The following is a 26,264-nucleotide window of genomic DNA, read 5'->3' on the forward strand; positions in this document are numbered from 1 at the left end:
ACAGGTTCCTACCATACTCCTCGCTTGACGACCCTTGACTCAAGTTCCCAGGGACATGACTGCAAAGTCGTTTCGCTCGCTGCCTGGGCGTGCACGAAGCACCTACGGGTTGTTCAGAGCTTGTATGGCTACGCGTTTCTACTGGCAAATGCAGCACAGCAGTTATGCTTTTACTTTGCTGCACATGGGGGCGGCACAGTAGCTCTGCGTGTTGACTTTCTTGCGGTATGACGAATGAGGCGTCGTGAATTTGACACAAGGCGCCAGGAAATCCTCACAGTGCGGATTTGGCGCCATGACAGAGAACAGGCGAAATAGAAGATCTTAAGATTGGTTAAGGTAGTCCAAGTCTTTACTCAATATAGCACAGGAATAGGCTAGCTGGCGGCTATGTGTAACGGAAGCGCTGCGTTGGCGCTTAGCTGCAGGTACACGTGCTGCACGGGTAGACCACTCGAGGCAATGTTGAAATAAAGTCATATATAATATTCGATCACGTTCCATTCCACCGCATCGTTTGTTGAGGATATGCCGATGTCGATGCTTGCGAGGCGTTGATGGTACCTGTCACCCTGTGTACGGTGCACTGAAAGGCACGGTGGCGTGGAAAGGAGCGAGCCATCCGGCGCTAGCTTATCCTTGCCCCCCCGGATACTTCTTACTGCAGACATTCTTCACGACTTCAGATGGAGTGGTGCAGAGGTACCTAGGTCGCCTCTGTATTCTTCTCTATCTCTGCGACTTGTTCACGATAGTCATGGCACTTCGACATACATGGTTTTACACAACGTTCAAGGATCCTGGAAAGCGAGCTGTCATCGAAACTCCACCCTGTCTGATCACCACCAGCATCGGAGAGAAGGCAAGAGCCACACGTACCCAGCGTGGAGCCTCACTCTATAGTGCCTAGACTTGTGTGTCTCATGGCGGTGGACCGCGTGTTCGTGCGATGACTTGGCACTTTGTTGATGAAGTATCTGCCGTGCCAGTGGGGCGCAGATGTGCAAACAGAGAAGAACTCGAATGTACTGGGATGATGAGATACACGAGTGTTTGAGATCCCACTGCGGGTCATTGCAAGCGAAATCGCGTCTGCGGACATGCGAAAGTCGAAATGTCTGGCTCTGGCCGCGATCAACATCGTGCTGATACGGCTGTGACGATCACTTTGGACGATCGCAATCTCCGGAGAAGGGCCTGAAAATCTTGATGTAGTTTGTTTGATGATTCGATGGTATCTATTACGATCTGAAGGACAGAGCCCGTAGAGATGCATGCACTGCATCTCGTTCATCTAATCGTGCAACTTCTGTAGTCAATGCACATACGGGACAAGTATCAACATCGAATATTAAGTGTCCGCCACATGCCTTCGGAATAAGGAAATATTGGAAATGTGAGAGATAAGTGCGCCATGCTTTGATGGAACTATTAGGCTACTCCGACGTAAGGAAACGCTGAAGACGAACTTTTTCGTACTCTTCTTAACTGTTCAACAACAAAGGGTATCATGTCAAACGCTGTAGGTATATGACGCTCTAAAACCTCAGAGGCGAGTCGTCAGAGACAACGACCCACCTCTCAAGGTCGCCGTTGTTGACCTTCTGGGCAGCGCGGGCGGCGGGGCTGCCGCTGCGCTCAGGAACGACGTAGTTCTTGACAAGACGGGCGGCGGGGCTGCCATTGACACCGTTGCTGAGAAGCAGGTTAGCGCTGCCGCCGAGGTTGCCGGAAACCTTGCTGGTGCGGGCAGTCTCGAGGAGCTTCTTCTTCAGCGCAGCCGGGTTCTGGCCAAGGCCGGTGGGGTCGGCAGCGATGAGAGTGGCCATAACACCGGTTGTGTGAGGGCAGGCCATGGATGTACCAGAGAGGAAGTTGATGATGTTGTCGCCGGTGCTCCACGCGCTGAGAATCTGCTCGCCGGGGGCGTAGATGTCAACGCACTTGCCGATGTTAGAGAAAGTGGAGACCTCGTTGTCGATGTTGACTGAGCCAACGGTGACAACGTTCGAGTTGCTTCCACCGAGGTGAGCGGGAGTTGAACCGCACGCATCAGTGCCATCATTACCGGCAGCAACGGAAACGTGGATACCAGCTTCACTAGCGCTGGCAATGACTTCGTCGACAGAATTTGCAGTTCCCTGAAGACCCCAGGACATGCTCATGATGGAACCTACGAAACCGGGCTGGGTCTTGCGCTTCTCGTGGTTGCTGATGACCCAATCCATACCAGCAATGGTGTCAGAGGACGAGCCAGAGCCATCATCGCCGAGGACCTTGACAGCGATGATGTTGGCACCCTGAGCGACGCCGAACTTCGCGCCACCAGCAGTACCAGCAACGTGAGTGCCGTGGCCGTCACCGTCGACAGATGATCCAGTAGCGGAGAAACCCTGGGTGCCGCGGCCAGTGAAAACAGCGTGAGATGTTCGCACACCAGTATCAATGACGTAAATGTCGACACCAGCACCGAGGTTCTCGTCGGAGAAAGAGTAGGTGAAGTCCTGAGACTGAGGTGATCCGGATGCGCCAGCGTCACTAGAGATGCGTTGCAGACCCCAGGGAGCGGCAGACTTTTGGCCGAAGGACTGTACGGAGACCTTCTCTTCGACGATGTTGACCTCGGGGTAATTCTTGGCAAGGTACTGAGCGTGGGTATCGCAGATTGCGAAGACCATGACCTTTATGCGGTCGTTGGTAGATTCCCATTTGACAACGTCGCCGTCATTGTCCTGGATTTCTAGTTCCTCCAGGTACTTCTTCACACCCCGGAATTGGGCAGTCTCATTGCGCATGAAGGTAATGATGTACTCCTTGGTCTCGGTAGAGTGGTTGCCGAACTTGGAAGGTGTGTTGCCAATGAAGCCTTCACCTGCAGCGAAGACGGTGCTGGCGAGGGTCAACAGACCGGTGATGGCGAAAGTAGTCCTCATTTTGAATTATGAACGGGATCCTGATCCTGCAGAAGTTGAAAGAGAGAGAGAGAGAGTGTGTGTGTGGCCGTCTTGGTGAGAGGGAGTGAATTGTATAAAGAGCGCTACTTCATGTCAGTGTTTGTTGTGTAAAATCTGACAACCAACGGCAATGGCACGAATTGAAACAGGCAAGAACCCCGCCCAGGCTCAAAGGCACTCTAAGAAGGCAACGGAGATTTGATGATGCGTAAGCCAGACGGAGTTGAGACACGCCGTGACCTCGCACGACATGGCGTGGGGTAGTGATAGCGAAGTGACAGGCGGTCATGGCAGCCTTGGACAGTTGAAACTTGAAGACTTACATCAACGCGCGAACGACGACAGCTGGTAGAGAGCCTGTGTCAGGCGGAACGAGTATGAGGAGTTGCGCGTTTGAGCCAAGACGTGCACAGCACGTTTGTAGGTGAATAAGGATGCGGGCGGGAGAGAAAAACGTCTCAAGACGACAAACGAAGTGAAGGAAGGGAGAGTAGGGGTCAAAAGAAGGTAGACTACTACACGGCAAGCACACCTAAAGAAAGAAGGTGAGTCTCTTCAGAAACGAACGGATTGAGAGTTGCGAGAGGAAAGAATGAGCAAGGCCCAAGGAAGGAGGAGCATGGGGCTCCGCTCATGTACTCGTCACAAGCCTCTGGGCCACGAGCACCAAGCTCTGCGAAGAGTCGTCTGCATTTGAAACAGCTTGGGAGTCGGGTGGCTCCCGCGGCGGACCATGCCTAATTGAATAGCACTGTCCGTGGGCCAAGACCGCTGGCCTGCTTCAGGCTCTCAAGTGGGAACAGCGGTCGTCCTGAAGGATGCAAAGCGAACACGACAGCCGGGGTCTGGTGCACGATTGGGGCCTCGGAAGATTGTACGAAGACGGGCCATTGTTGCTGAGGTGAAGAAGGTGCAGTGCGGCCTCAGAGGCGTGGAACAGCGCTGGCGCCCATGGCGCTGCTGGTGGCGCTGGTGGCGTGTCGAATGCATGTACAAAGTACAGGAGCGGGCACACATGTCAGCAAACGCTCGCCAACAGATCAACAGACGTGGACGCGCATGGCAGCCGCACACTGCGCGGTGAGCCTCAGGGACACGGCGCTGATTGGCCGTGCCAGCGTGAAACACAGGGGGCTGCGGGTCCCAATGCGGCAAGCGCCATCGGCCACTTCTCCACAGCATAAACCCGCACTCAATAGCGCAGGCTCAGCGACACAGGACCAGCGACACAGGACCAAGGGGCCCCTGGCGCGTCCAGTCCAGTCCAGTCCTCCATGCGCCGCGAGAATCCAAACCCGTGGCGTCCAACGACTGCCATTGTGCCTGAGCCACCCGCAACCTGGGTCCTGTGGCACAACGCCGGCCTTTGCTCCTGTTTCGATTCGCTGCCGCTGCCGGAGAGCCGTGCTCTCTTGACACAAACCATTTCCGTGCTTTCGAGCCGTCCACCCCATGTACGCTCAAACATTCTGGGCCACCCAGGAGCCGCACACGTGCTGGCCGACGTTTCATCGCTGATGAAGGACGACGAGGAGATGAGGGCCGTCTTTGTTCGCGCACTCGATGCAGTCAGCATGACTTGCCGCTGCTGCGAGAACTCATACCACTCTCGCCCGTGTGCATCCAGCACGCGGATTGTTGTTGCATCAACACCTCCGCCTGCGCCTGTAAGACGCAACGCATAGACACGCACACTGTCACAACAGTCGTTCACCTCCTCTGGCTGTCATGGTGTTTGACCTTTCCGGGGCCACAAGCGTCAGGATCTTACCTCTGCATGACGAACTTGTTTTGCGCGGCATTGACAGCTGCCAACCACCAGCTGTCAAGTAGCACGGCATCAAGTCTGTTTCTACCTAGCACCCTCATGCGATTCAGAATAACCGAGGGGCTTGGTTCTGAACGCCCGCAATGGCCTGAACTGCGCCTCATCAATACCAGGCAGCTGGGCGCTCTAGTAGTCGATCCTGGCCTTCGTCATGCGAGCAATCTATCTCCGCCGCCTCGCTAAACGAGAAGGGTACTGTTCCTCCGCATGGCTCCACCCACCTCATCTATTCTCCGATAATACAAGTAGAAGCGGTGTGTGTCGACTGCGAATCGACGAGTAGTTCACACCATCGTCGTTGCAAATGTACCGCAACATCCGTAACGGCAGACCTTGCGCGCTGCTGATTCCGAACTATGAGAGGAGGGAACGAGAGATCAACAGTGCCACACTTTGAATTCGTACAGTGAAATCGTACAGCCAACATCCCACCGCAACCGGCAACACCCCAGATGCGAACTCCATTTCCACATACCCTCGAAAACCGCTAGTCTACTAAATACTCATCGCAATTGACATCGCAGCCTACACTTCCTCGTCGCTCTCGTCACCCAGCAGCTCGCCCTCATCTGGGTCCACGACTGCGTAGTCACCCCTGCCTCTAGAAAAGGAGCTCCTGCTCGTGTACGTGCGACCACCGTAGCCTCCGCCACCTCTGCCACCGGAAACCATCCTCCACAGACTGCCGACAAGCATAGGAATAGCAGCGATGATAGCCACAAGCCCACTGACCACAGCGACTGGGTATTTGACCCACGGCGCATCTGAATTAAATCCGCCTCCCGAGTCGCCAAGGCGAATGGCACCAAACTTGCCTATCCCATTCCAATTTCTCCACACATAGTATCCAATGCCACCTGCCGCTGCAAATGGCAAAACGATGGCGAGGAAGAGAGCAAAGCCACCGATACCGTGTTTCTTCTGAAACTCTTCTTCGAAGCCGGGGCAAGGGTGCGGCGCGCCAACGTGGTCAAACTCCTGGCCGCCTTCGCAAGTGGAGAGTGGGATCTTGCGGAACGCGCTGTTGTCCCAGTACTCGCGAGCACCCTTCGAGCAGACGGCTTTGGGATCCTCGAGAGTAAGGCCGGGTATGAGAGTGCACTCGCCGCCAGGTTGGCGTTCGTAGTTGTACGCGCATTCAAAGTCACGACGCGTGCATGTGCAGTTGCGGGCGATCTCGTGCATGTGGTCGATTCGCTCCCCGTTCCTGCATCTGGCATCGCGCTTCTTGCGGTGGTACTCCGCTACATGGCCGAAGAGACACTCGGGCTGGTCTTGCTGCATGGGATGCTGAGGCGTCCAGAGGTCGTAATCGCCGCTGCCGGGATTCTTCTCGTCCAGATTACATTTCTTGGAGAACTCCTCCAGGCCAGAGAAGTCGACGTTGATAGCGACAAGTTCCTTGCCGTCCTTACCCCAAAGGAGGAAGTTGAGGGACGTGTCGCTCGGTACTGTGGTGATGGCGTCGATACGAACAGCATGCTCGGCGAACTTGTAAAGGGTCCACTTATCGCCGCTGTCGAGCGAGTAGTACAGATGATCAGTGTCTTCGCCACGGCGGACAATGACGATGACTGAACCTTGATCACCAAACTCCCAAGCGTATGCACCCTTCTTGATCTCCTTCCAAGTGATACCAGCGTCAGTGGTCATGAACGTACTGGATTCACCAAGGGTAGCAAGCTCCGAGCCGACATTGCCCACACCAAGCATGAGGCCAACAGCCGTTGGAGAAGAATACGTTTCGCGAGGATCCGAGCGCTCTGTGTATCCGTGAATGTGCAGACTGCACTTCGCGGGGTTTGACACGTCGCAGCTATAGCTCTTGCCATCCGAGTCCTTTTCAGGGGCGTCAAGAGGTGCCCATTCGGCGCCGTCGTTGTGAGTGATGCGAGTCTGCTTCCTCTTTTTGGTGCCCTTGTTAACCTCGTCGACGTTTGCAATTATGTTGGCAAGTGCGACACCTTCCAGCCCCTGCATCTTCTCAAAGTCGACATAGCCTTCGGTGTTGCGGTTCACGCCATTCAAGCTCATCACATAAGAAGTACCATTGCTGTTACTCTTGATGATCGAACCGTACTCCTGGTCAGGGCGGGGGTTGACTGTGACGTGGAGAAAGATGGCGTGGGTAGAGCTGTCAAGCACCGTGTACGCTGTCTGGTGGTCGACGGCGAACTTTGGAGGGAACTTGGCTTCAGCGAAGATGTTGGCGTCCAGACTGGCAGAAAGCTCCAATGACTTCCCGTCCTTGCCCTTGGTCGCAACAATGATAAACTCAGACATGGTTGCAAACTCGACAACCGATTCGAATTTGACGTCCTTCTTCTTGAACCAATCGTCACTGGAGATGAGCTCCACTGGGGCGCCCATTTCTTCTTTGGTGTACTGCTCGCAGAAGACTCGCTCTTCCTTGACATCGCGACCGGCTTCGTGCCAGACAAATGCACACTTCTTGACGTAAGGAAGCATGGCCTCCCAACTTCCAGAAACACCATTCTTTTGTGAGACATAGGAGACCGTGTGGCAGTCTTTGTCGCCCAGCTTTTCGCAATGTTCGCCACCGAGCCAGATGAGCCAGCCCTTCTGCTTTGGGTGGAATTGCAGGATCTGAAGCAATTGCGTGTTCGGCATGACAGGAGCTTCGAAAGAATGGATGCTATCTTTCAAACCACGGTCTTCCGAGTAGTATACCTTCTTGGAAGCGGTGAGGAAGTAGACGTAGTTGTTTTCGTAGGTGTGGGGGTAGATCCGCACAATCTCGTCGTCAACAGCCTTCTTCCACTTCTTGCCATGGTCGTGGGTGATGTAAGCCTCGCGCTCAGACGTCAGTAGGACAATGGTCTCGTCGCGATCTCTGGCGTTGTCGCTGTCGTCCCTGTTCTGCGCATCACGCTCCAGATAGTAGTGTTCCATGAAGTTGCTGCCCTTGAACTTGGTGATCTCGCTAGTGATCTTGTCGCTCTTCGGTGGGGGTCTCTCTGCATCGCCGCAGGGCCTCTCAACCTCTCGGTCTCGCTCGGTCTCGCCCTTACACTGGTTGCCAGGGATCTTTCTCCAGCCTGAGCTACCCTTGTACGTCTTATCGTCACCTTTGCAAGCACCCGCAGGCAGTCTCACCTGATCAGAAGGTTCGCATTTCATCTCTTTGCCCTCGCCGTTGGGTGTGAAGTTAACGTCGCATTCATAGTCTCGGACTGCATCGCACTCGCAGGGCTCGAAGCGTGGCGTAGGGTCCTTGAATGGTTCAGAAACAAAGCAGTCAGCGTCCCATTTGCGCCTCTTGAACAGCTGCTTGTGACCCATGACGCAGCTCGGCTTCCCATCGTCTTCCTTGCGCACTGACCAGTCTTCGAAATCCTTTTCTCCACACTTTCGTTCGTGAAGCTCAGAGAAGTCGAGATGAATGATGACATGCTCGCGGCCACCGCCGTCTTTCTTCTTAGATGCATAGAGCATGAACTTCTGACTTGTCGAGTCGGGAAGAGTAGTGAGCTCGCGAGCGCGGAACTTGTATCCGACGTCGATCTCTTTCCAGGTGTTCTTGCGTCCATGTTTGAGGGAGTACATGACCTTGTCAGTATCACCCTCATCGTAGACCGCTACCAAGATCGAACCTTGGTCACCGAACTCGTACTTGTGCGCTTCCTCGAGAGCTAATTCCCAGGTAAGACCGGCGTCGTCCGAGACGTATAGATCACCATCGGTGTATTTGCCTAACTGGTCTCCGGTGTTACCGACACCCATGACCATTCCGGGGGCCAAACTGGAGAAAACGCGACCACTGTTGTGTAGGTCTGTAACCGAATGCAGGTGTAAGTCCTTATCTTTGCCCTTGACCTCGAGCTTTTCAAAGGTTCTTCCGTCGTCAAAACTGATCTTGGACTTCAGCTTTTTCGGTGATCCTTTCTTCTCGTAGTCCTTCCAGTTATCGACGAGATTGACCATGACCACACCCTGTATGTTGGCGATCTTCTCGAAGTCTACAAAGCCTCGCTCGTTGCGGTTCATGTGCTCAACGTTCTTCGTGAAGTAGGTCCCGTTCGAGTTGCTCGTGTAGAGTGTGCCCATCGCGGTGTACTTTGACGTCATAACGTCGACCTGGATACTGTAGTTCGTCGATTCGAGGATCGTGTATGCGTCTTGCTCGACCTTGTGGTCACCAAATTCAGCATGGTGCCAGGTGTCGGTATCGGTTGTGACGTATAGGGTGAGTTCGCTCGAGTGGTCGGCCTTAGCGGCTGCAACGATGTAGCCTTTCACAGCTGCCATGTTTGCCATGCCTTGTACGGTGCGCCCCGAGGACATTACTGGCTCGTCGAAGTCTTTGAAGTAACTGTGACAATTAGCAAGTTTTATGATCCTGGATAAGTGTCCCAACTTACTTGTCAGATGTCAGAAGCCTGAAGTCCTTCGTCCTGTCTGAGTATTTGCCTCTGGTGATGCACAGGATGCGGTCATCGTGCTTATCACTATCCATAAGGAATCTCTCAGAACCCTTTGCCCACTGACACATACGGCGGTCCTCGATGAGAAGCTTCGGTTCTGACTTGAAGCCATCGGTGGTGTAGTATGTGCGTCCCAAGCATGGCGCGGTGAAGCAGTTATCGATCTCGTTGATCAGGATCTTCTTGGGATCTGTCGCATGCCAACTGAGAGGGGCTTCTGGGGAGGGTGGGAGCTCTGTCTTAAAGGAAGACCAATTCTCTCCTTGATCGTACGTGATCCAGTGTTTTGTCTCGCCCAAGACTGTGGCAACGTTGTTGTCGTACGGACTCTTGAGTATGCCGTTTCCGTTCATTTCCTCTTCCCGCTTCCAGCCTTTCCCGGCATCTTTGGATCTCCAAATTCTCCCGCTCTCAAGCTCCTGTAACAGTGCGACCGCAGAGTCGTCGAAGTAGAGGATATTCACAATCTCATTCTTGAACGCAGTCGTCTCGACGAGCGGCGTTTCTTTCTTGGCGGCGATAGAAGGCGCAAGTGCCAATAAAGCCGGCAGCAGCAGGCCTGCGTTATACCGCATGATGCATAGAGGCGATAGAAACTGTGGAGGGTGAAGGATGGATTGGACGCGTGCTTATTTGACAGCTGGCTGCTTCGCCGTCTGCAGCCCTGTCGTGCTGGAGGCAATAGCTTGGCGCGCTGAAACACTGGACGCGACGCAACGGAGACGCTATGGCAAAGGTTCGGCGACGCGGTATGAGATGCTCTTAACGTGGGACACGATTACCGCAAGCAAATATGCACAATGAGAAAGAAATGCGCTGCAAAGTGATGCGGATTGGGAAGACACAGCTCTCGTTCTTCGCTGTTGGTCCCGGTGACGCGCGGAGCTGCGGCAACTGTCCGCACCCAAGATCCCTGCTGGCACTTGCGGTTATCGTTCCTACTACGAACTTCAAACGGAGTATATTGGCATACTGAACGACTGTGCGACATTACCCTTTCTCTGACACCGCCCTTGAATATCACACAAAACCATTCCATCTCTACTGCTATTGCATCTTCGAGAGATCATAATCATTTTCTCTTGCGCACGCTTGTCAGGCTGTGGCCCAGCCAGCACATCAAATGCGCATGCACGTGCCATGTTACAGGGCTCGTAGGGATTTGAGATATAGTACCCTCTGCTCACGAACGACCATAGGCACCGGTCTCGTATTGACCCAGATAGCAGTAAGCCCAGATTCGTCTTTCTTCTCGTCTGAAGTAAGACGAGTGGCCGAACATGTTTTTTTCAGTCGCCACGTCTGCATACGACTGCCCTGTCAAGATGCTTCCAAGACTTCAGCCGCCGCAAAAGCCGGAAGACTGCTGGGGCCGCGGCTGGTTGAACACCCATTCATGATAAACAATTTTGACACTAGCTACGAAAATGAGAAACTCAGTCGCTCAGCGCCAACATTGCCGACGATGTACGTCCGGCGCTTCGTGAGGGATTAGCTTAAGCTCACTGGCTCATAGCCCAGCATCCACTCTGACATTCGACTGTGCCTCCCTCAGGCAAAGCAAGATTGTTCTTGGAAGGTACTGCGCCGCATAGCGCAGCTCGTAAACTTGTGTGTTAAAAGCATAGTTGTTCGCCAGATGGTACTTGTGCATCCAATCCTTATAGTAAGCGTGCACGGGTTTGCAACAATGTCTTTTGAGCTTGAGCCTAACCTCATCAATCGTTGTGTATGGTAGGTACTTATCGACTTCATCTTGAACAACTACGAACTAGGGCTGTTGCTTACACATCCATCAGGACTAATTTGGCTCATGGCCCTATCACGGGCAAGACAATCACGACCGACACCCAAACTGGGAACATCATAGTTGCTTTGTTAGCTGTCCTATCGATACTAGGTCAGCCGCATTACTTCAAGTTCTGAGCGGTGCTCACAGATTTTAGCTACTGCACACTTATGGCATCTCGTTATCTTTCCGATACATCAAGTACGTGCTACTGGACGGCCAGAAGATGCGCTCTTCAGGCAACAATAGGCGCTGCTATGCACACTACCGTCACCAAGTTCTGTCATGGCCGATACCATCAAGCTGTGGCGGGCTTGGAGAGGGAAGGCTGAAAGACCATTGCTCCATTCGCTGGCCCTTTTGATTATTGCAGTTCTCTTCACGACAGCCACAGGTGCATCCAGTCTTTTCTCCTCACTCTTCATCGACAAAACCAGCTTAGAGGTTCTAGTCAAAAGCCGCAATTGCGGATGAGCACATCCAATCCGCATGTTCGACCAAAGCTACGTTCGGCCGGTCAAGTTGGCAACTACTCCATACGCCAATCGATGCTATACTAACGAAGCAAACACAAGCAGCAATAAGCTTCCATCGACTTATAATTCTCTAGCCCAACGCTAGTTACCATTCAATACCAGTCGTGCCCCATGCCCCTTCGAGAAACAAGCTTGTAAACTGAATATTGACTCAGCCATGTACGACGCTGTACTTACGAATGTTGGCCCTTCGTTTGGCCTTAACCTACAAGACTCCGATGGCGTCAAGTTCCGTCAAAAGATGACATGTTCGCTCATGGCCATCAACACCAAGTATAACACCGGAGTCCGCTGCAGTGCTGAGGAAGATGGCTCATGGGCTCCCGATTCTTCGACTTACCCACATTCTCTTTAATTCAAATACGGATAGTTATATCGTGGTTCTGTCGACGGAATTACGTGGGCTGTAGATCAGGATGAAGCCATACTGCTCCAGCGATATTCGCTGAAGTGTGCAAACCCCGATCGTGACCCATCGCTATTACTGACATGCCGCCAGTACAATCTGGAACTATACGAATCCTCTAGCGCCAGTTCCTCGAGGCTTCAATCCGCGACCTGAGCTTCGTCGTGATAATACGACACTTACGATGATCATTGTCGGTCTCAACGCTGTTACATACGAGAACAAGGTCAAAGATCCGCTCTTCAATGCAACCATGCTAACGGAAGTTAAAGGCTTGGGCAGCAAGGGCGGTCGCCCGATACGAACCTTGCACGTAAGGTAGGATGGACTCACATGTTCTTGGCAGGCGAGTGCTCGAGCGAACTTGGATGCATAGTACAAGTCATTTCCTAATCTCTCCCAGTACCAATTCTGCTATAAGCTTGCGTCGGGGAAAGACGAGTGCACCGAGCTAGGCGAGCTACCTCTCAGCATCTTTCTGGGAAACCTTCCTCCTCCGCCTAACATCGACTTTAGCACGTTTCCGAATGCAAATGAAATGCAAAAGACGATCTTAAGGCTAATCACGACATCTGCATATGAGTTCAACATCGCAAACGTAGCCCTCGACTTATTGACTGGGTTTCTCGAGAGAACCCCGATATCGAAAGAGGGTTGCCCGATGATCAGTGGCTGCGCGAATTGATTCGCTGGCAAAGGTAGATATTGGCGTCGTTACAGGTTGCGATGATCGACTATTCTATAGGCCCAGGAGTGCGAGACAGTGCTTATCCCCTATACTTTCCACCTAGAACAGACGCAGAAAAACAGCTTTGCAAGATGCAAAAGATGCGAAAATCCGGCAAGGTTGTGAGTCTACAGCTTTACCGTTCTGGCTTTATCAACCTGACAGCCAAACAGGAACGCCAACGTCTTCGGCTTATCTTTCATTATCGCCTTCTTTGTGCTCGTCGCCATCCTTGACATTTTCATCCTCAAGTTCAAGATCTACTTTAGCAAATTCCGGGCCGCGCTCAGTCCTCGCATTGACTGCTGGATCCAAGATGGTATCTGGCAACTACAAAGGCGAGCCTATGAAGGTGAAGGATACCGCAGTTGGACGGATCTGGAAGCGGATATTCCACTTACTGATGAGAAGACGTTGAAAGATTTATCGATCCTGTGGCTGCCGGGTAAGAGTCCGGCGTTGAGGGGCCATGCATTGAGGGATCCTGCGGTGAACTTTGGAGACACGTGCGACTCGACGTCAACCTTTGCCCCATTTACAATCGTTGAAGCGGAATGGGGCGACAGAGACAGTAGGGCCTGTTGAGGAGGGTCGGGGGGGGGCTTGGACTGTTAGGATACTTCAGAATTTGAGTCCATATATTGAGATAGATGGACACCAGTAATTTTTATGAACCGTAGCGTATGTCAGTATTGTTCAGATTAGATCGGGCAAAAGGAAAAGGGACAGGACAGCGAGCGCAAAACCGATGTGTTTTAGGGGCAAAAAGGACGGAAAAGCAAAAAGAAGTGGACCGGCAGGTGATCGAAACCTGGACCTCCCGCATTTTGATCTCTAACTGATCTCAACTGACCTGTCTTGATGCAAAGCGGGCGCTCTACCACTGAGCCACAGGCCCCAATTAAGTAATCAACGCTTCTGAACATCCTATTGGAAGCTCGAGATGGTGAATTGATTCGATAGAAGTTTCGGAAAATTTATGCTTATTATGTTTTATTAAAATAGTGGTTGCACGCAGACGTCTCCACCGAAATTCACATAATTCGGAAGAGCATTGCAGGCTTAGTGTGGGGCCGTGATGCTAGCCTGATAGGTAGGCGCACAGCCACAACTTGGCGTATCACGGACGAACCACACGTCAGCTCCCGAACACAGTTGCGCTCAAGTCCGCAACAACACAAGACATTCTCCCAAACACGCCCAGGTAGCCTAACAATTCGCCCGTAACACGGACTCACACCCTCAACCCTTACTGCGACTACCAACCGTCCACTTAGGCTACGTTGCATGCGCACTCGCAGCTCGCATTGCGCTTCTCAGGCCTCCGACCGCTCTGACGATTACCAACCGGCACAATGGGATCGCTGGTGACCTACTTCATGGACGTGGTCTACTCGTTCACAAATTGTATGGTGTGCTTTCCGAGCTCCCCGCAGCTCAAGATCAACAGCCGGAGCTTCAAGATACTACGGTTGCTAGGCGAGGTAAACATGCTACGCTTCCCATCTGCTGTACTTTCGACTGACACCTTGATTACAGGGCGGGTTCTCATACGTATATCTCGTACAAGACAATTCGAATCAACAACTCCTTGCGCTCAAGAAGATCCGATGTCCCTTCGGTCAGGAGAGCGTCAGCTTGGCATTGAGGGAGGTTGAGGCATACACGTTGTTCTCGCCGCATCCCAACATTATACACTCGATCGACTACTCAGTCGAGACAGACAAGTCAGATCCCTCGGCAAAGACTGTATACATTCTCCTCCCATACTACCGCCGCGGCAATCTACAAGACATGATCAACGCGAACCTGGTCAACCACACAAAGTTCCCTGAAAAGAGGCTGATGGTGCTCTTCTTGGGTGTTTGCAAAGCGCTCAAGGCTATGCACCAGTACAAGGTTAAGGGAGGGCCAGGCGGCGCGAAGAGCGACAGCAAGGCCAAGAAGGTCAGGAGAGACGCAGCGCGCGCTGATGCCGAGGCAGCACAGAGCATGGAGATGCGGCCCAGCAGAAGACACCATGAAGGCGACGACGAAGATGATGAGCAAGCAGAGGGTCTGCTAGAAGAGAGCAATGTCACAATGGCGCAAGAAGGCATTGCGCCGGGCGGAGAGCGGGCGTACGCGCATCGCGACATCAAGCCTGGTATGTACTGACGGCTTGAATGTGTGTCTTCCACTTACTGATTGCGCAGGCAACATTATGATTGATGATGACGGCAAGTCACCCATCCTCATGGATCTCGGATCATTAGCACCTTCGCCAACACCAATCACCTCCCGTTCGCTTGCCCTGCAAGTTCAGGATACAGCCGCCGAACACTCCACGATGCCTTACCGCGCTCCAGAACTTTTCGATGTGAAAACCGGCTCGGTCATCGATACAAAAGTTGACATCTGGTCGCTCGGCTGCACGTTGTACGCCTGCCTGGTTGGCAAGTCACCATTTGAGTCCAGAAGCGATGAGACTGGTGGAAGCCTGAGTATTTGCGTGCTTGGCGGCGACTGGAGATTCCCAGATGAGGGTCCACAGAGGGGCAAGCAGAAGCAGCCAACGGACAGCGAGGCGATTAGCGATCCCGTAAAGGACGTTGTACGGAAATGCCTGATGCTAGAACCCAGCGACAGGCCTGATGTGGATGAGTTGATCAGCATAGTGGAGGACGTTCTGCAGAACCTGCCTGAAGATGGATCAGACAACTAAGCGTGATTTGCAGAGCCAAAGTCTTGACGATTCTGTATTACTATTTGTGCCCCAGGCTGATGTTCACTCGATTTTCGAGGAATTTATCATGAAGAATATACCCATTTGAAGACAACTTGTAGCTTCTTGGTGGAGTTTAGAAAGTGTTCCTGGCATCAGTGACACCATGCCGTATGTCAAATCTCAAGATGTTTCTGACATATCGTCCGACTCGCTCAGCGACAAAAGCACTCAAATTCTCGATCACGCCCTAACCTTCATCCACCGCAACCTCAAAGACTGTTTGAAGGTCTTGTAGTAATCATCGATGGTCCACTCGTCTTGCGTGGTCTTTCCTACCATACTCATGTGCATGTCGCCCCAAGGACTGCCAAAAGTATCTCGGGGGCGATTTTGTAATAATTGGGGAGGCAACGTCATGTCACTCTGGTGTGAAAAGTGCAGTCTTGTTTTGACAAAGAAGTCTGGGCCCTTCAGCATTTCTCGGGCAGTAGGCTCGAAAACGCAATATATACTGTATTTCCCGTCATGCTCATCTTCAAGGAATTCCCACAGAACTGCTCTGAGTGCTTCTTACTATTACAGGGAAACACATGCTCATGGCTAGTCTTAACAGCATCATAAGTCAGATCGACGAATCAGCCCCCTGCAGCACCAAGATCCAGCAGTTCTATATTGACTTTGAGTTCAGAAATAAAGACAACGTTGAAGAAGATATCGATCAATATACAAGTCAATGAGTGTACAAGTCATCCTGCCGGCGGCATCGATGGTACGGATTCGCTTCGCACCGACGTCGGCTCATCATCGACCGTATCGCCCAACCACCCACGCCTGTCGTCGCGCCAAGCAGAGGAGCTTCGCACACCGCTAAGCTCTCCAAAGCAATGATATGATTGGATAGCGTATACCGTGTCTGTGCGCGCAACAACTAGAGTCGCGCAACAACCAAATTATCACAACTACACCATACTTTGACGCGTTGTAACTTAACAACTATAGCAGCTATTAATAAAGCGCTTGCAGCAATTAATGTGCTAAAACTAGGTAAAAAACTTATATATTAGTATTTTGCTACTAGGTTTAGCGTTAACTGTATAACTCTAGCCTAGAGACATAAGCACGTTTAGGACTCCTAGGAGACTAAGGATATTAACTAGCAATGTTTAACACTATAACAGGAGATAGAGCTTATAAAGTACATAGAGTTGCTTAGTACTTATTACTTACTACCTACTAGAGAGATAATCTAGAATTTTGTGTTGCTAGTGGCTTAAAATCTAGTTAGTAAGAGCTAGGTTACCTACTTTATTAACAAGTACTCTATCTATCTTATCTTACATTACTCTACTAGGATAGATTAACTATGTTATAACGCTAATTCCTATAATAAATATATACTCTACTTTAACCTGCTATAGCATAAAATCTCTAAATACTCTATTAAGGGTTGCTACATATATAATATAGATAAGAAGGGCTTTATAATTAGTATTATAGGTAGAATAAAACATATGTTTAGCAAGTATATATAAATAAAAGGAGAGATTAAAGCATCTATCTAGGATAGTAACTAAGCTTAGTAGACGCTTATAGTGTGTGTGTGTAGTAATAGAATAGTACTACTACTAGGTATTATCTATAAGTTAGCTAACGCTAGCATTAAATTAGACTAGGTAGCTAAAATTAAGCTAGAAAAACACTCTGTAATAGTTATATTATCTTTCTTAGGGTGGACAAATAGGGATATAGGCCTTACCTAGCTTAAGTAGGTGTTTAATTACTACACTAAGGAGAAAGCACAAAGAAAGTAGAGGCTTTTAATACTAGATAGCTACAGATCCTATGTAATAATAGACTTTATTAAGTACTATAATAACTATAAGATCCTTCTAGCTGTCCTTCCTCCTTACTTAACCTAAACGCTCTAGCCACTTAATATAGTACTGTTTAAGCCTCTATTAACAGCATACTTAAAAGTAGTTATAACACACATCTATAAGGCTTAAAATAACACACCTATTACTAAAGCAGACTTCTTCTGCCTATTCTAGCTAGCGTAGATGTGTAGCTTTACTAAAAAGCTAATACTTAAGTCCTTTAAGGCAACAGGTATCTATCTACTTAATTCTAACATTATCCTCTACTACTTTGTTAAAACACTAGAGAGCTTAGATTTAGATAGGTCCTTATTGTCTATTTATAGCAATAAGGATTAGCTTAAAATAGAGATATTATTACAGCGTGTAGTTAAAAACTAGAGTAAGAGTAATGTTAAAAAGATAAGATAATTTATCTACTATATCTTAGTTAAAACCTTACTCCTCTAGTATAAGATAGATAGCCTTAAAAAGACTCTAAAGACGTAAAAGAAGCATAAAAAGAAGAGTAAAACCTTAGACTTACAGTAACAGCAGAAGTACTATAGTAGTGCAGTGTTCTAGTTACCTAGAAAGGTTAACAAAGTATACTTCTATAAGCAAGTTAGATAATATAAGAAGAAGGAGGAGAGGCTTAGAAAAGCTACTAGTAAGGAAGTAGCAGCTGCTAAGAAGCTAGTTAAGGAGAAGGAGAAGGAGGAGAGGTATATAGTACAAGAGGCAGCTAAGGTAGTATATAAGAAAAAGAAGGCTAATATAGTAAATTAGAAGGCTAAACAGGAGGCTAAAAAGCAGTATTAATAATAAGAGCTTAATGCTGTAAAAGCTATATAATTACCTTAAAAGAGTAAAAGAAAAGCTTTATAAGCAACCTAGCTAAAAAAGTGTTAAAAATATAGTCCTAGGGATAATGTTAGTAGTTGTAGTCCCCTATTACTGTCTCTAGCTCCCCTACTTAAAACCACATCACGTGGCCGCAACGTTAAGTTACTAGCTAAATTTAAATAGTATATCTTTTTTATAAGTAATTAATTAGTACTACACTACAAAATTACAAAATAATAGCTGTTGTAGGTGGCTCTATAGCCTCATCTAATTTTGAGCGTTGAGGTGGTTTTCGGTTGTTGCGCGACTCCGGTCGTTGCGCGCACGGACACGGTATCTCCAAGATACCTGCCCAAGCAACAACGGCCTGCCGGTAACGGCTACCGGGGTTTATGGATTGACGTCAACTAATTCACGACTGATGACCCGGAAGTAGTGCCGACATACAAAAGTCCCCAGATAGCGTTTAGGCAAACGACTCTCGTGCAGTGCTCAATGCAACGTCCATCCACTACCCCTCCCGCTAAGCCAAGATGTGGAGTGCGGGTGAACTACGGCAAGCTCGTTACGGGGCGCATGCATCGCGCAGTTGTGGACACGGCATGATGTGATCTTGGAATCTGAGCAGTTATGCGGGCATAAAAGATGATCGACCTCTTGCTCAGTGAATCCATGTGACTCCAATCTCGCGAAAGGCAAGGCAAGGCAAACAGCACAATGAAAGCTTCTGACCTTATCGCTCTGAGCGTTGCTCTCTTCTCCAACCCATCGGTCTCTCAAGGCTATACCAACCAGTCAGAGGTACCTCTCTACGGTCAAAGTCCGCCAATTTACCCCAGTCGTGAGTGATCCTCGATGGTTAGTTTAGAGACCTTCACCCTGCTAAAATGTATGACCCAGCAAGCGGCAATGGTTCAACTTCGTCGTCATGGGCGGCAGCATATGCTCGAGCCAAAGATCTTGTGGCTCAACTAACTCTAGAAGAGAAGTCAAACCTCACTCACGGAGTCACCGGGCCTTGTGTCGGACAGACAGGCGCAGTTCCACGTCTGAACATACCCGAACTATGCTTTGCGGACGCACCAGCTGGCGTGCGTGTGCAAGAGTTTGTGTCCTCGTTTCCTTCTGGTATTCATCTCGGAGCCACTTTCGATCGAGACCTTATGCTGAGATACGGTCATGCGATTGGACGCGAGTATCGTGGAAAGGGTATACACGTGGCACTTGGTCCTTTCATCGGCCCAATTGGACGGGTTGCGAGAGGGGGCCGAAACTGGGAGGGCTTAGGAGCAGACCCGTACCTCGCAGGAGTCGGTGGAGGTCTAATAACAAGGGGCACGCAAGCAGAGGGTGTCATTGCGACCCCCAAGGTATTTTGTACCATCAACGATAACAGGACAAGTTCAGCTGACCGAGTTCAAGCATTGGCTTCATCAAGAGCAAGAATACAGGCGCATGCCTGGTTCAGAAGGCGAAGCGGTCTCATCTAATGTGGATGATCGATCGACCCATGAATTGTATGCATGGCCATTCATGGATTCCCTCAGGGAAGGCGCTGCGTCCGTCATGTGTTCGTATCAGCGGACAAACAACAGTTACGGCTGCCAGAACAGCAAGCTTCTGAATGGTATCCTCAAGACTGAACTCGGGTTCGAGGGTTTTGTCGTTTCTGACTGGGATGCACAACACTCTGGTGTTGGATCGGCCAACGCCGGCCTTGACGTTGTCATGCCTGTAGCAAAGTTCTGGGGTAAAAACCTGACTGATGCAGTGACGAACGGCTCGATATCAACCGAAAGGCTTGATGACATGAACACAAGATTGCTTGCAGCATACTTCTATCTCAAACAGGATCACGGTTTCCCCGAAAATGCGGTCTACCCATACAACGTCCTCCACCCTATCGTCGATGTGCGCGAGGACCACGCCTCGTTGATCAGAGAGATCGGAGCTGCCGGCACTGTTCTCGTAAAAAATGTCAACAACGCACTACCTCTCCGCAAACCTCGCTTTCTGAACATCTACGGCTACGATGCCGAAGTTAAGGCCCAACCGTGGAACAACCCTTCCCGCTATGGAGGCGGATATGAAGAGAATTTCGGCTGGTCAACCCTCAATGGAACCCTCATCACAGCAGGGGGTTCTGGTTCGAGCACACCACCCTACGTCATCAGCCCCTTCAAAGCTATCCAGGATCGCATTATTGCAGACCGTGGTACCCTGCGTTGGGATTTCTTTAGCGTCAACCCAACTGTATACGCCAACGCCGACGCATGTCTCGTCTTCATCAACGCCTATGCGTCAGAGAGCTTCGATCGCACAAGCCTTACTCACGACTTCAGCGACCAGCTCGTCAACAATGTCGCAAAGAACTGCAGCAACACTGTCGTTGTTCTGCACAGCGCGGGCATCCGCGTTGTTGACTCTTGGATTGAGCATCCTAACGTGACTGCAGTCTTGTTCGCCGGTGTGCCAGGTCAGGAAAGTGGAAATGCACTCGCCGACGTCTTGTACGGCGATGTAAATCCTTCTGGACGTCTGCCTTACACAGTCGCACGCAATGAGTCGGACTACGGACACCTCCTCAACTCCACCGTTGATCCTACGCACCCTGCTTTCTTGCAAAGCAACTTTACGGAAGAGCTGTATATCGACTATCGTGCTTTCAATCAAAAGAACATCACGCCGAGATACGAGTTTGGCTACGGTCTCTCGTACACCACGTTCGAGTACGCGGATCTGAGCATTGAGAGTGTGACCAACGCGTCCCTTGCCAGTTTTCCCTCTGATTCCGTTGCTATTGTTCAAGGTGGACATCCGGAGCTCTGGGAGGTACTCTACCGAGCACATGTCAATGTTACCAATATCGGTAGCGTGGCCGGTCATGAAGTTATGCAGTTGTACCTGGGGGTCCCAAATGCGCCAGAACGACAGCTGCGAGGCTTCGAGCGCGTGGGTTTATTGCAGCCGGGCGAAAGCCGTGCAATCGAGTTTGCATTATATCGACGCGATCTGAGTGTGTGGAACGTGGTGGCACAGAAGTGGGAACTACAGAGGGGAAATTACAAAGTTTGGGTCGGAGCCAGTAGCAGAGATATCAAAGTTGAGAGTGAGATTAGTGTTCAGTAGAGAGAATCTGAAGAACAGGAGAGGGCTCCTTCGCTTTCACTGCGTATTGTCGAGTGTTGCATTGTGCCCTCAGCAGACTACGCGAAACCTCATCTTGACCACGAACTTTATTTAGACGCAAGGTGCCTACCTATTCGCCCATGCGACGCACATCTAAGAGCAATCTCGAGTGATTACCTAAACGTTTCGCGCCACAATTAAGGAGTGCTCTAGTGCCATAGAGCATTCACACGCCGAGCCAACATATTAGCCGATGGTGGACAGCACACTACGCAGTCAGCAGCAGCCGCCTCCTTTCAGTCTTTTTAGATCTTAACGTGACGTTTGGCGTAAGTCAAATTCGGATTCGACTACTACAGGGAGATGAGCATGATGGCAAAATGGATTACTCATGATCCATGCAAGTCCAACTGTTCCAAAACACCATGCAATGCCCACAATTTTGGAACTCTTACGCGACATCTACAAACCCTCTCTTCTTCCTCTGCTTTCCTTCCTCCTCAACCCTCTCCACGTCCTCCAATCTCACCACCCTAGCTTCGTCAACCCTTTCCCCTACGAACCTAAGCGCCGCAACGTTGAATCCAATCAGGTCCTTGTTCCCACTTAAGCTCCGCCTCAGATCACTCCTCATATCCTCAAGTACCGCCTTCAGCTCCCGAGACGCCACGACCTGCTTCTGGTGCGTCTTAAGCATGAAGAACAAAACACGGCAAGTGAGAGTGACATTCCACTGTTTTTGAACCCAGATGCTCAGGAAAGTGAAGAGGGCAGGAAGCGAGGAAAACGGTAGCACAAGAAGCGCGTCGTGGAGCTGTGCGGCAGGGATCTTGGCCATGGTGTTGAGGACGTGACGCTCTGCTGAGATGTTGCCCAGCGCCATGAACAGAGGGTTACGCTGCGGTGGTGCGATCTTGGGGTTCGCTCGTCTCTGCACTTCCCACTGCTGGACAACTTCCAAGTCCGCAAGGCCGAGGTCCAGGGCTTCTTGGATGCGCTCGCCGGCTGTGAGGGAGCTAATTGTCTGTTTGGACGCATCTACCGCTTCGGCGCGTTCGCCGGTGAGGGGCTCTTCGTCTTCGAGGGAGTGGGCGAGAGTGTTCTCGTAGAGCTCTTCGAGTTCACGCTCACGCTCTTCTTCGAGGAAGATTGGTTCGTCGGATTTGGTCCAAATGCGGATACTCTTGTCGTGAGAGGCGGTGACGATGAAGTCGCCGGTACGAGCCAGTGTCATAGCCCAGACCTCGCCATGGTGGCCGCGGAACTTCTGGATCTGCTGGAACTTGTCGCCATCCCAGCTCTTGATTGTTCTGTCTTTACTGGCGCTAAAGAAGATGTGCTTCTCGTCGCCATCAACAGGGTGTGGGATGAAGGAAATTTGCATGATGCTGTCCTCGTGACCGAAGAGGGCCTTGTGGCAGTCACCAAAATCCAGACCCCAGATACGGACGTTCTTATCAGCCGAACATGTTGCGATCAGCTTACTGTCACTTGATATCGACATGTTGAGTACTGGTAGCTTGTGGCCGTACAAGTTCAGGAAAAGCTTGAGTGAATCGACGAAGAAGACCTTGACAGTGTTGTCGAGAGTCGCCACAGCCAGTAGCCTGGAGTCAGGCGAGAATTGAAGGCTCAAAACATCGTCGTTGAGTTTCAGAATGCGCGACTGGGCAAGCTTGAGACGAGGCATGGTGCGCTTCGTGCCAGGGATCTCTTCCTGAACGATTTCGAAGTTCCAGAATTTGACCGATTTGTCTGCGCTACCAGAGATGAGCGACTTGCCATCAGGGTGGACCTGCAGGGTCCAGACAGCGCCTTCGTGCGCCTCTATCTTGTCGAGTGGAGACGAGGCTGCGATGTCGTACAGCTCAAGGTGGCCTTCTTTCGTGCCCACAACTACGATCTTGTCACCGGGCAAGAACGCACAGCAAAGTGCGTAGCCACACTCTAGTGTACGCAGGCAGTTCTGTGTCTTGATGTTCCAAATCTTGAGTCCACCGCTTGAGGCCGATGCCAACATGCGATCGTCAGAGCTGAGCGCCAACGCTCGCACGTCGTTCCTGTGGCCTGCAAGCTCGACAGATAGTGTACGGGTGTAGTCCGGTACCTCGTCAGTCTTCGATTTGCTCTTTGTTGGAATGTCATATACATCGATGAGGTTGTTGTTTGTACCGATCAGGAGTTGCATCTTCTTTGACGCCCTAGTCTTCATCCACGCGACAGACCGAACTTTTCCTGGCGTCCGTATGGTGACGTATGAGGTAATCACATCACCAATCTCGGCGTCTGCGACATCAATCTTGTCTTCTGCCGCTTCCTCTTGTGTCTCTCCGCTTGGTTCAGTCTTGCCCTTCTCGCGTCTTCTCTTCCTCTTCCTAATTAAGCTTTTTCGCACCTCCTCCTCTGTTCGTATCCGCCAGATCTCAACAGCCTTTTCTGCGCCATGTACTGCAACATAATTTGACTTCGGGTGGAACGAGATGCCCTGTGTTCGGTCCTTCCCAGATCGATATAGGGTGCCTCTTGCGGTAAGATAGCGTTGTTCGGTAGATTCGCCAACAGCCGATCCGGCTTGTCGTAAACCAGATAGGTCTATAGCCCATACCTTGAGCTCACCATCGTTCCCTGCTGTGATGCAGCCACTACCATCTGGCGATACGCCCAGAGCCCAGCATTCCCCATTTGTTTGCGCAATGTGTGTCTCGATACAGTGCTGTGTGCTGATGTCCCAGATCTTGATCAGAGCATCCTTGCTCGTCGACAAAAGGAAAGCCTGATCTGTGTCCATCTCCGCATCTTCCTCGTCTTCCTGTGCGGCTGCACTCGGATGGATGAATTGCAGGCCAGTGATCTGCCCTTTGTGGCCTCGAAGCTTGAAAAGGCCGGTTTCAGAAACGAGATCCCATACCACAATGTCTGTATCTTTTGCGCCACTTGCAAGTCGCACTCCACTTTGATCAAAGGCTAGCGTAGTGACGGCCGACTTGTGTCCGTTGAAGCTGATGATGGCGGTCGACGTTCTCCCATCCCAAATCCGTATGCTTCCGTCTGCGTATCCTACGGCGAATACATCTGGGTCGATCTCACTCCTGCAGATGACTGTAACTTCCTCGGTACAGCTGGCGTCACGCCATCTACTTAGGAGCTCGCCCTTCTTGACATCCCAGCAGAGAACTTCCTCGTTTGCGGCGGCGTATGCGCGTCCTGCTCCGGAGGATTTGGTTCCGGGTTGCGTGACTTCGGGGGCCCAGACAAGGTTGGAGGTGGCAGTTGCGACAACTCCAAAAGCGTCGCTCTGCTCATACTTGCTATTCTAGATTTAGCAGACGTTCTAGTGACTTTGCGCCTGCAACCATACCTGTATGACCTGACCATAGTGCGCCTCTAATATTCGTTCAGGCAATCGAGTACGTATGGGTATAGTTGGGAAGTGTGCAGTGATCTCCTCAATTAATTACTCCTTCTGGCCACTCCTGCCGTTGTTGTTCAGCAGCCTGGAAGTTGGTGAACTTTTCTCGGCGGCAGCTCTTGAAACTTTTTGGAAGTTGCGACCCGCCCTACGCCACAGGCGCCAGCCACAAGGACCCACTTACCAACGACGACACTACCTCCGGCCTCCGCATCAGCCTACAAGAGCTCCCCGCCATACCCTGCTGCGCCCCTTCACAGCACACGGACAGCCACAATGCTTCTCCTCGATTACCAGAACGTGCTCATTGAGTCCCTGCTCAAGGATCGCTTCTCCGGGTGCGCCCTACCCCACTGCTTCCCGCCCAGTACGCCGCCAGACTGACAGCATATACAGAGGAGCTCCAGCAAACATTGACCAGGTTGTCTCCGACTTCGATGGCGTCACATTCCACATCTCGACGCCAGAGAGCAAGACCAAGATCCTAGTCTCGCTACAGATCAAGTGCTTCTCCGAGCTCGTGCAGTACGGCGCCCAGGCAGTCCTCGAGCGCGAGTACGGCCCGTACATTGTGTCGCCCGAGTCAGGATACGACTTTTCGGTGTTGGTTGACTTGGAAAACCTACCTGAAGACAAAGGTACGTTCAATAGTCCGGGGCTGTAAGTGCGGTGCTGACAGTCTGCAGACGGTAGGGATGATCTCGTTAGGCGCATCTCGCTCCTTAAGCGCAACGCCATGGCTGCACCTTTCGAGCAAGCCTTCGACGAGTTCGCGCAACTTCAAGAAGAAGCCTCCAAGTACACATCAGAGTCAGCTCCTCAAGGTGTGAAGGAGGGCGGCGAAGTGCGCGCGATCCACTACCGCGAGGAGGAAGCCATATATATCAAGGCCAGCTTCGACCGTGTCACAGTAATTTTCTCCACGGTGTTCAGAGAAGAGACAGACAGGATCTTTGGAAAGGTGTTCCTCCAGGAGTTCGTAGACGCCAGGCGGAGAGCCATTCAGAACGCACCCCAAGTTCTCTTCCGAAACGACCCACCTCTTGAGTTGCAAGGCATCCCCGGAGTGGACACCTCTGGCTCCGCCGATATTGGCTACATCACATTTGGTATGTTCCAGATTCTCGGAAAACATGGTCGAAGCTAACAACTCCAGTCCTGTTCCCTCGCCATCTGGCGGCTGCGCGACGAGCAGAGGTCATATCTCATATCCAAACCTTCCGCGATTACTTCCATTACCACATTAAGGCCTCCAAGGCGTTTATTCACTCAAGGATGCGCAAGAGGACTGCCGACTTCCTTCAAGGTACGTGGACTGTAGCAATGCGCCTCAGATTCCAAGTGCTAATCTTTCTGCAGTCCTGCGAAGAGCGAGGCCTGAGTCGGAGGAGAAGGAACGTAAGACAGCTAGTGGACGAACATTCAGGGTGCAAGCATAAATCATGCTTGCTGGAGTATAGCAACCACTTAAGAAGACACAATATTACCAAAACGCCTTGGAGCCTTACCTAGCACACGTGCTATGCATTGAATGGCTACAGGATGAAGCGTGTGACACCTACGGAAGAAATCGCGCTAGGAGGTGCAACTCAAGCGGTAGTGGTATTAGAAACAATTATGTCGATGCTCTGT

General features: G+C 51.0%; 7 protein-coding genes and 1 non-coding gene across 8 annotated transcripts, besides 5 other annotated features; 4 read left to right on the forward strand and 4 right to left on the reverse strand.

Annotated features, from left to right (window-relative positions):
* Positions 1–1,338: 1,338 nt before the first annotated feature.
* Positions 1,339–3,927: a mobile genetic element.
* EKO05_0002227 (Cerevisin) lies at positions 1,539–2,933 on the reverse strand (the record flags this gene model as incomplete). The annotated part of the gene is made up of 1 exon (XM_038947461.1): positions 1,539–2,933. The coding sequence occupies one exon, from the start codon at positions 2,931–2,933 to the stop codon at positions 1,539–1,541; it is 1,395 nt and encodes a 464-aa protein (XP_038792897.1).
* Positions 2,971–2,989: a tandem repeat.
* Positions 3,928–5,307: 1,380 nt separating the features above from the next.
* EKO05_0002228 (vacuolar protein sorting/targeting protein PEP1) lies at positions 5,308–9,802 on the reverse strand (the record flags this gene model as incomplete). The annotated part of the gene is made up of 2 exons (XM_038944085.1): positions 5,308–9,115; positions 9,165–9,802. The coding sequence occupies 2 exons, from the start codon at positions 9,800–9,802 to the stop codon at positions 5,308–5,310; spliced, it is 4,446 nt and encodes a 1,481-aa protein (XP_038792899.1).
* Positions 9,803–10,341: 539 nt separating this feature from the next.
* Positions 10,342–10,370: a tandem repeat.
* EKO05_0002229 (uncharacterized protein) lies at positions 10,351–10,928 on the forward strand (the record flags this gene model as incomplete). The annotated part of the gene is made up of 3 exons (XM_059635866.1): positions 10,351–10,694; positions 10,744–10,806; positions 10,856–10,928. The coding sequence occupies 3 exons, from the start codon at positions 10,351–10,353 to the stop codon at positions 10,926–10,928; spliced, it is 480 nt and encodes a 159-aa protein (XP_059491849.1).
* A 2,546-nt stretch (positions 10,929–13,474) lies between these two features.
* EKO05_3t2 lies at positions 13,475–13,583 on the reverse strand. Its single transcript has one exon. It is a non-coding gene; the product is annotated as a tRNA-Ala (tRNA).
* A 457-nt stretch (positions 13,584–14,040) lies between these two features.
* EKO05_0002230 (Non-specific serine/threonine protein kinase) lies at positions 14,041–15,389 on the forward strand (the record flags this gene model as incomplete). The annotated part of the gene is made up of 3 exons (XM_038944028.1): positions 14,041–14,169; positions 14,225–14,831; positions 14,881–15,389. 3 exons carry the CDS (start codon positions 14,041–14,043, stop codon positions 15,387–15,389), a joined length of 1,245 nt encoding a protein of 414 aa, XP_038792902.1.
* Positions 15,390–16,297: 908 nt separating this feature from the next.
* Positions 16,298–16,342: a mobile genetic element.
* Positions 16,311–18,430: a mobile genetic element.
* Positions 18,431–18,811: 381 nt separating this feature from the next.
* Positions 18,812–21,223, forward strand: EKO05_0002231 (Beta-glucosidase; the record flags this gene model as incomplete). Its single annotated transcript, XM_059635867.1, has 3 exons — positions 18,812–18,935; positions 18,995–19,464; positions 19,502–21,223. 3 exons carry the CDS (start codon positions 18,812–18,814, stop codon positions 21,221–21,223), a joined length of 2,316 nt encoding a protein of 771 aa, XP_059491850.1.
* A 451-nt stretch (positions 21,224–21,674) lies between these two features.
* On the reverse strand, positions 21,675–24,598 carry EKO05_0002232 (beta transducin; the record flags this gene model as incomplete). Its single annotated transcript, XM_038944054.1, has 2 exons — positions 21,675–24,531; positions 24,582–24,598. The coding sequence occupies 2 exons, from the start codon at positions 24,596–24,598 to the stop codon at positions 21,675–21,677; spliced, it is 2,874 nt and encodes a 957-aa protein (XP_038792904.1).
* Positions 24,599–24,908: 310 nt separating this feature from the next.
* EKO05_0002233 (Arp complex subunit) lies at positions 24,909–26,071 on the forward strand (the record flags this gene model as incomplete). Its single annotated transcript, XM_038944025.1, has 5 exons — positions 24,909–24,970; positions 25,029–25,270; positions 25,319–25,741; positions 25,789–25,938; positions 25,992–26,071. The coding sequence occupies 5 exons, from the start codon at positions 24,909–24,911 to the stop codon at positions 26,069–26,071; spliced, it is 957 nt and encodes a 318-aa protein (XP_038792905.1).
* Between the last annotated feature and the right edge of the window lie 193 nt (positions 26,072–26,264).

The sequence above is a fragment of the Ascochyta rabiei genome, chromosome 3, assembly GCF_004011695.2.
Source record: "Ascochyta rabiei chromosome 3, complete sequence".
NCBI lineage: Eukaryota > Fungi > Ascomycota > Dothideomycetes > Pleosporales > Didymellaceae > Ascochyta > Ascochyta rabiei.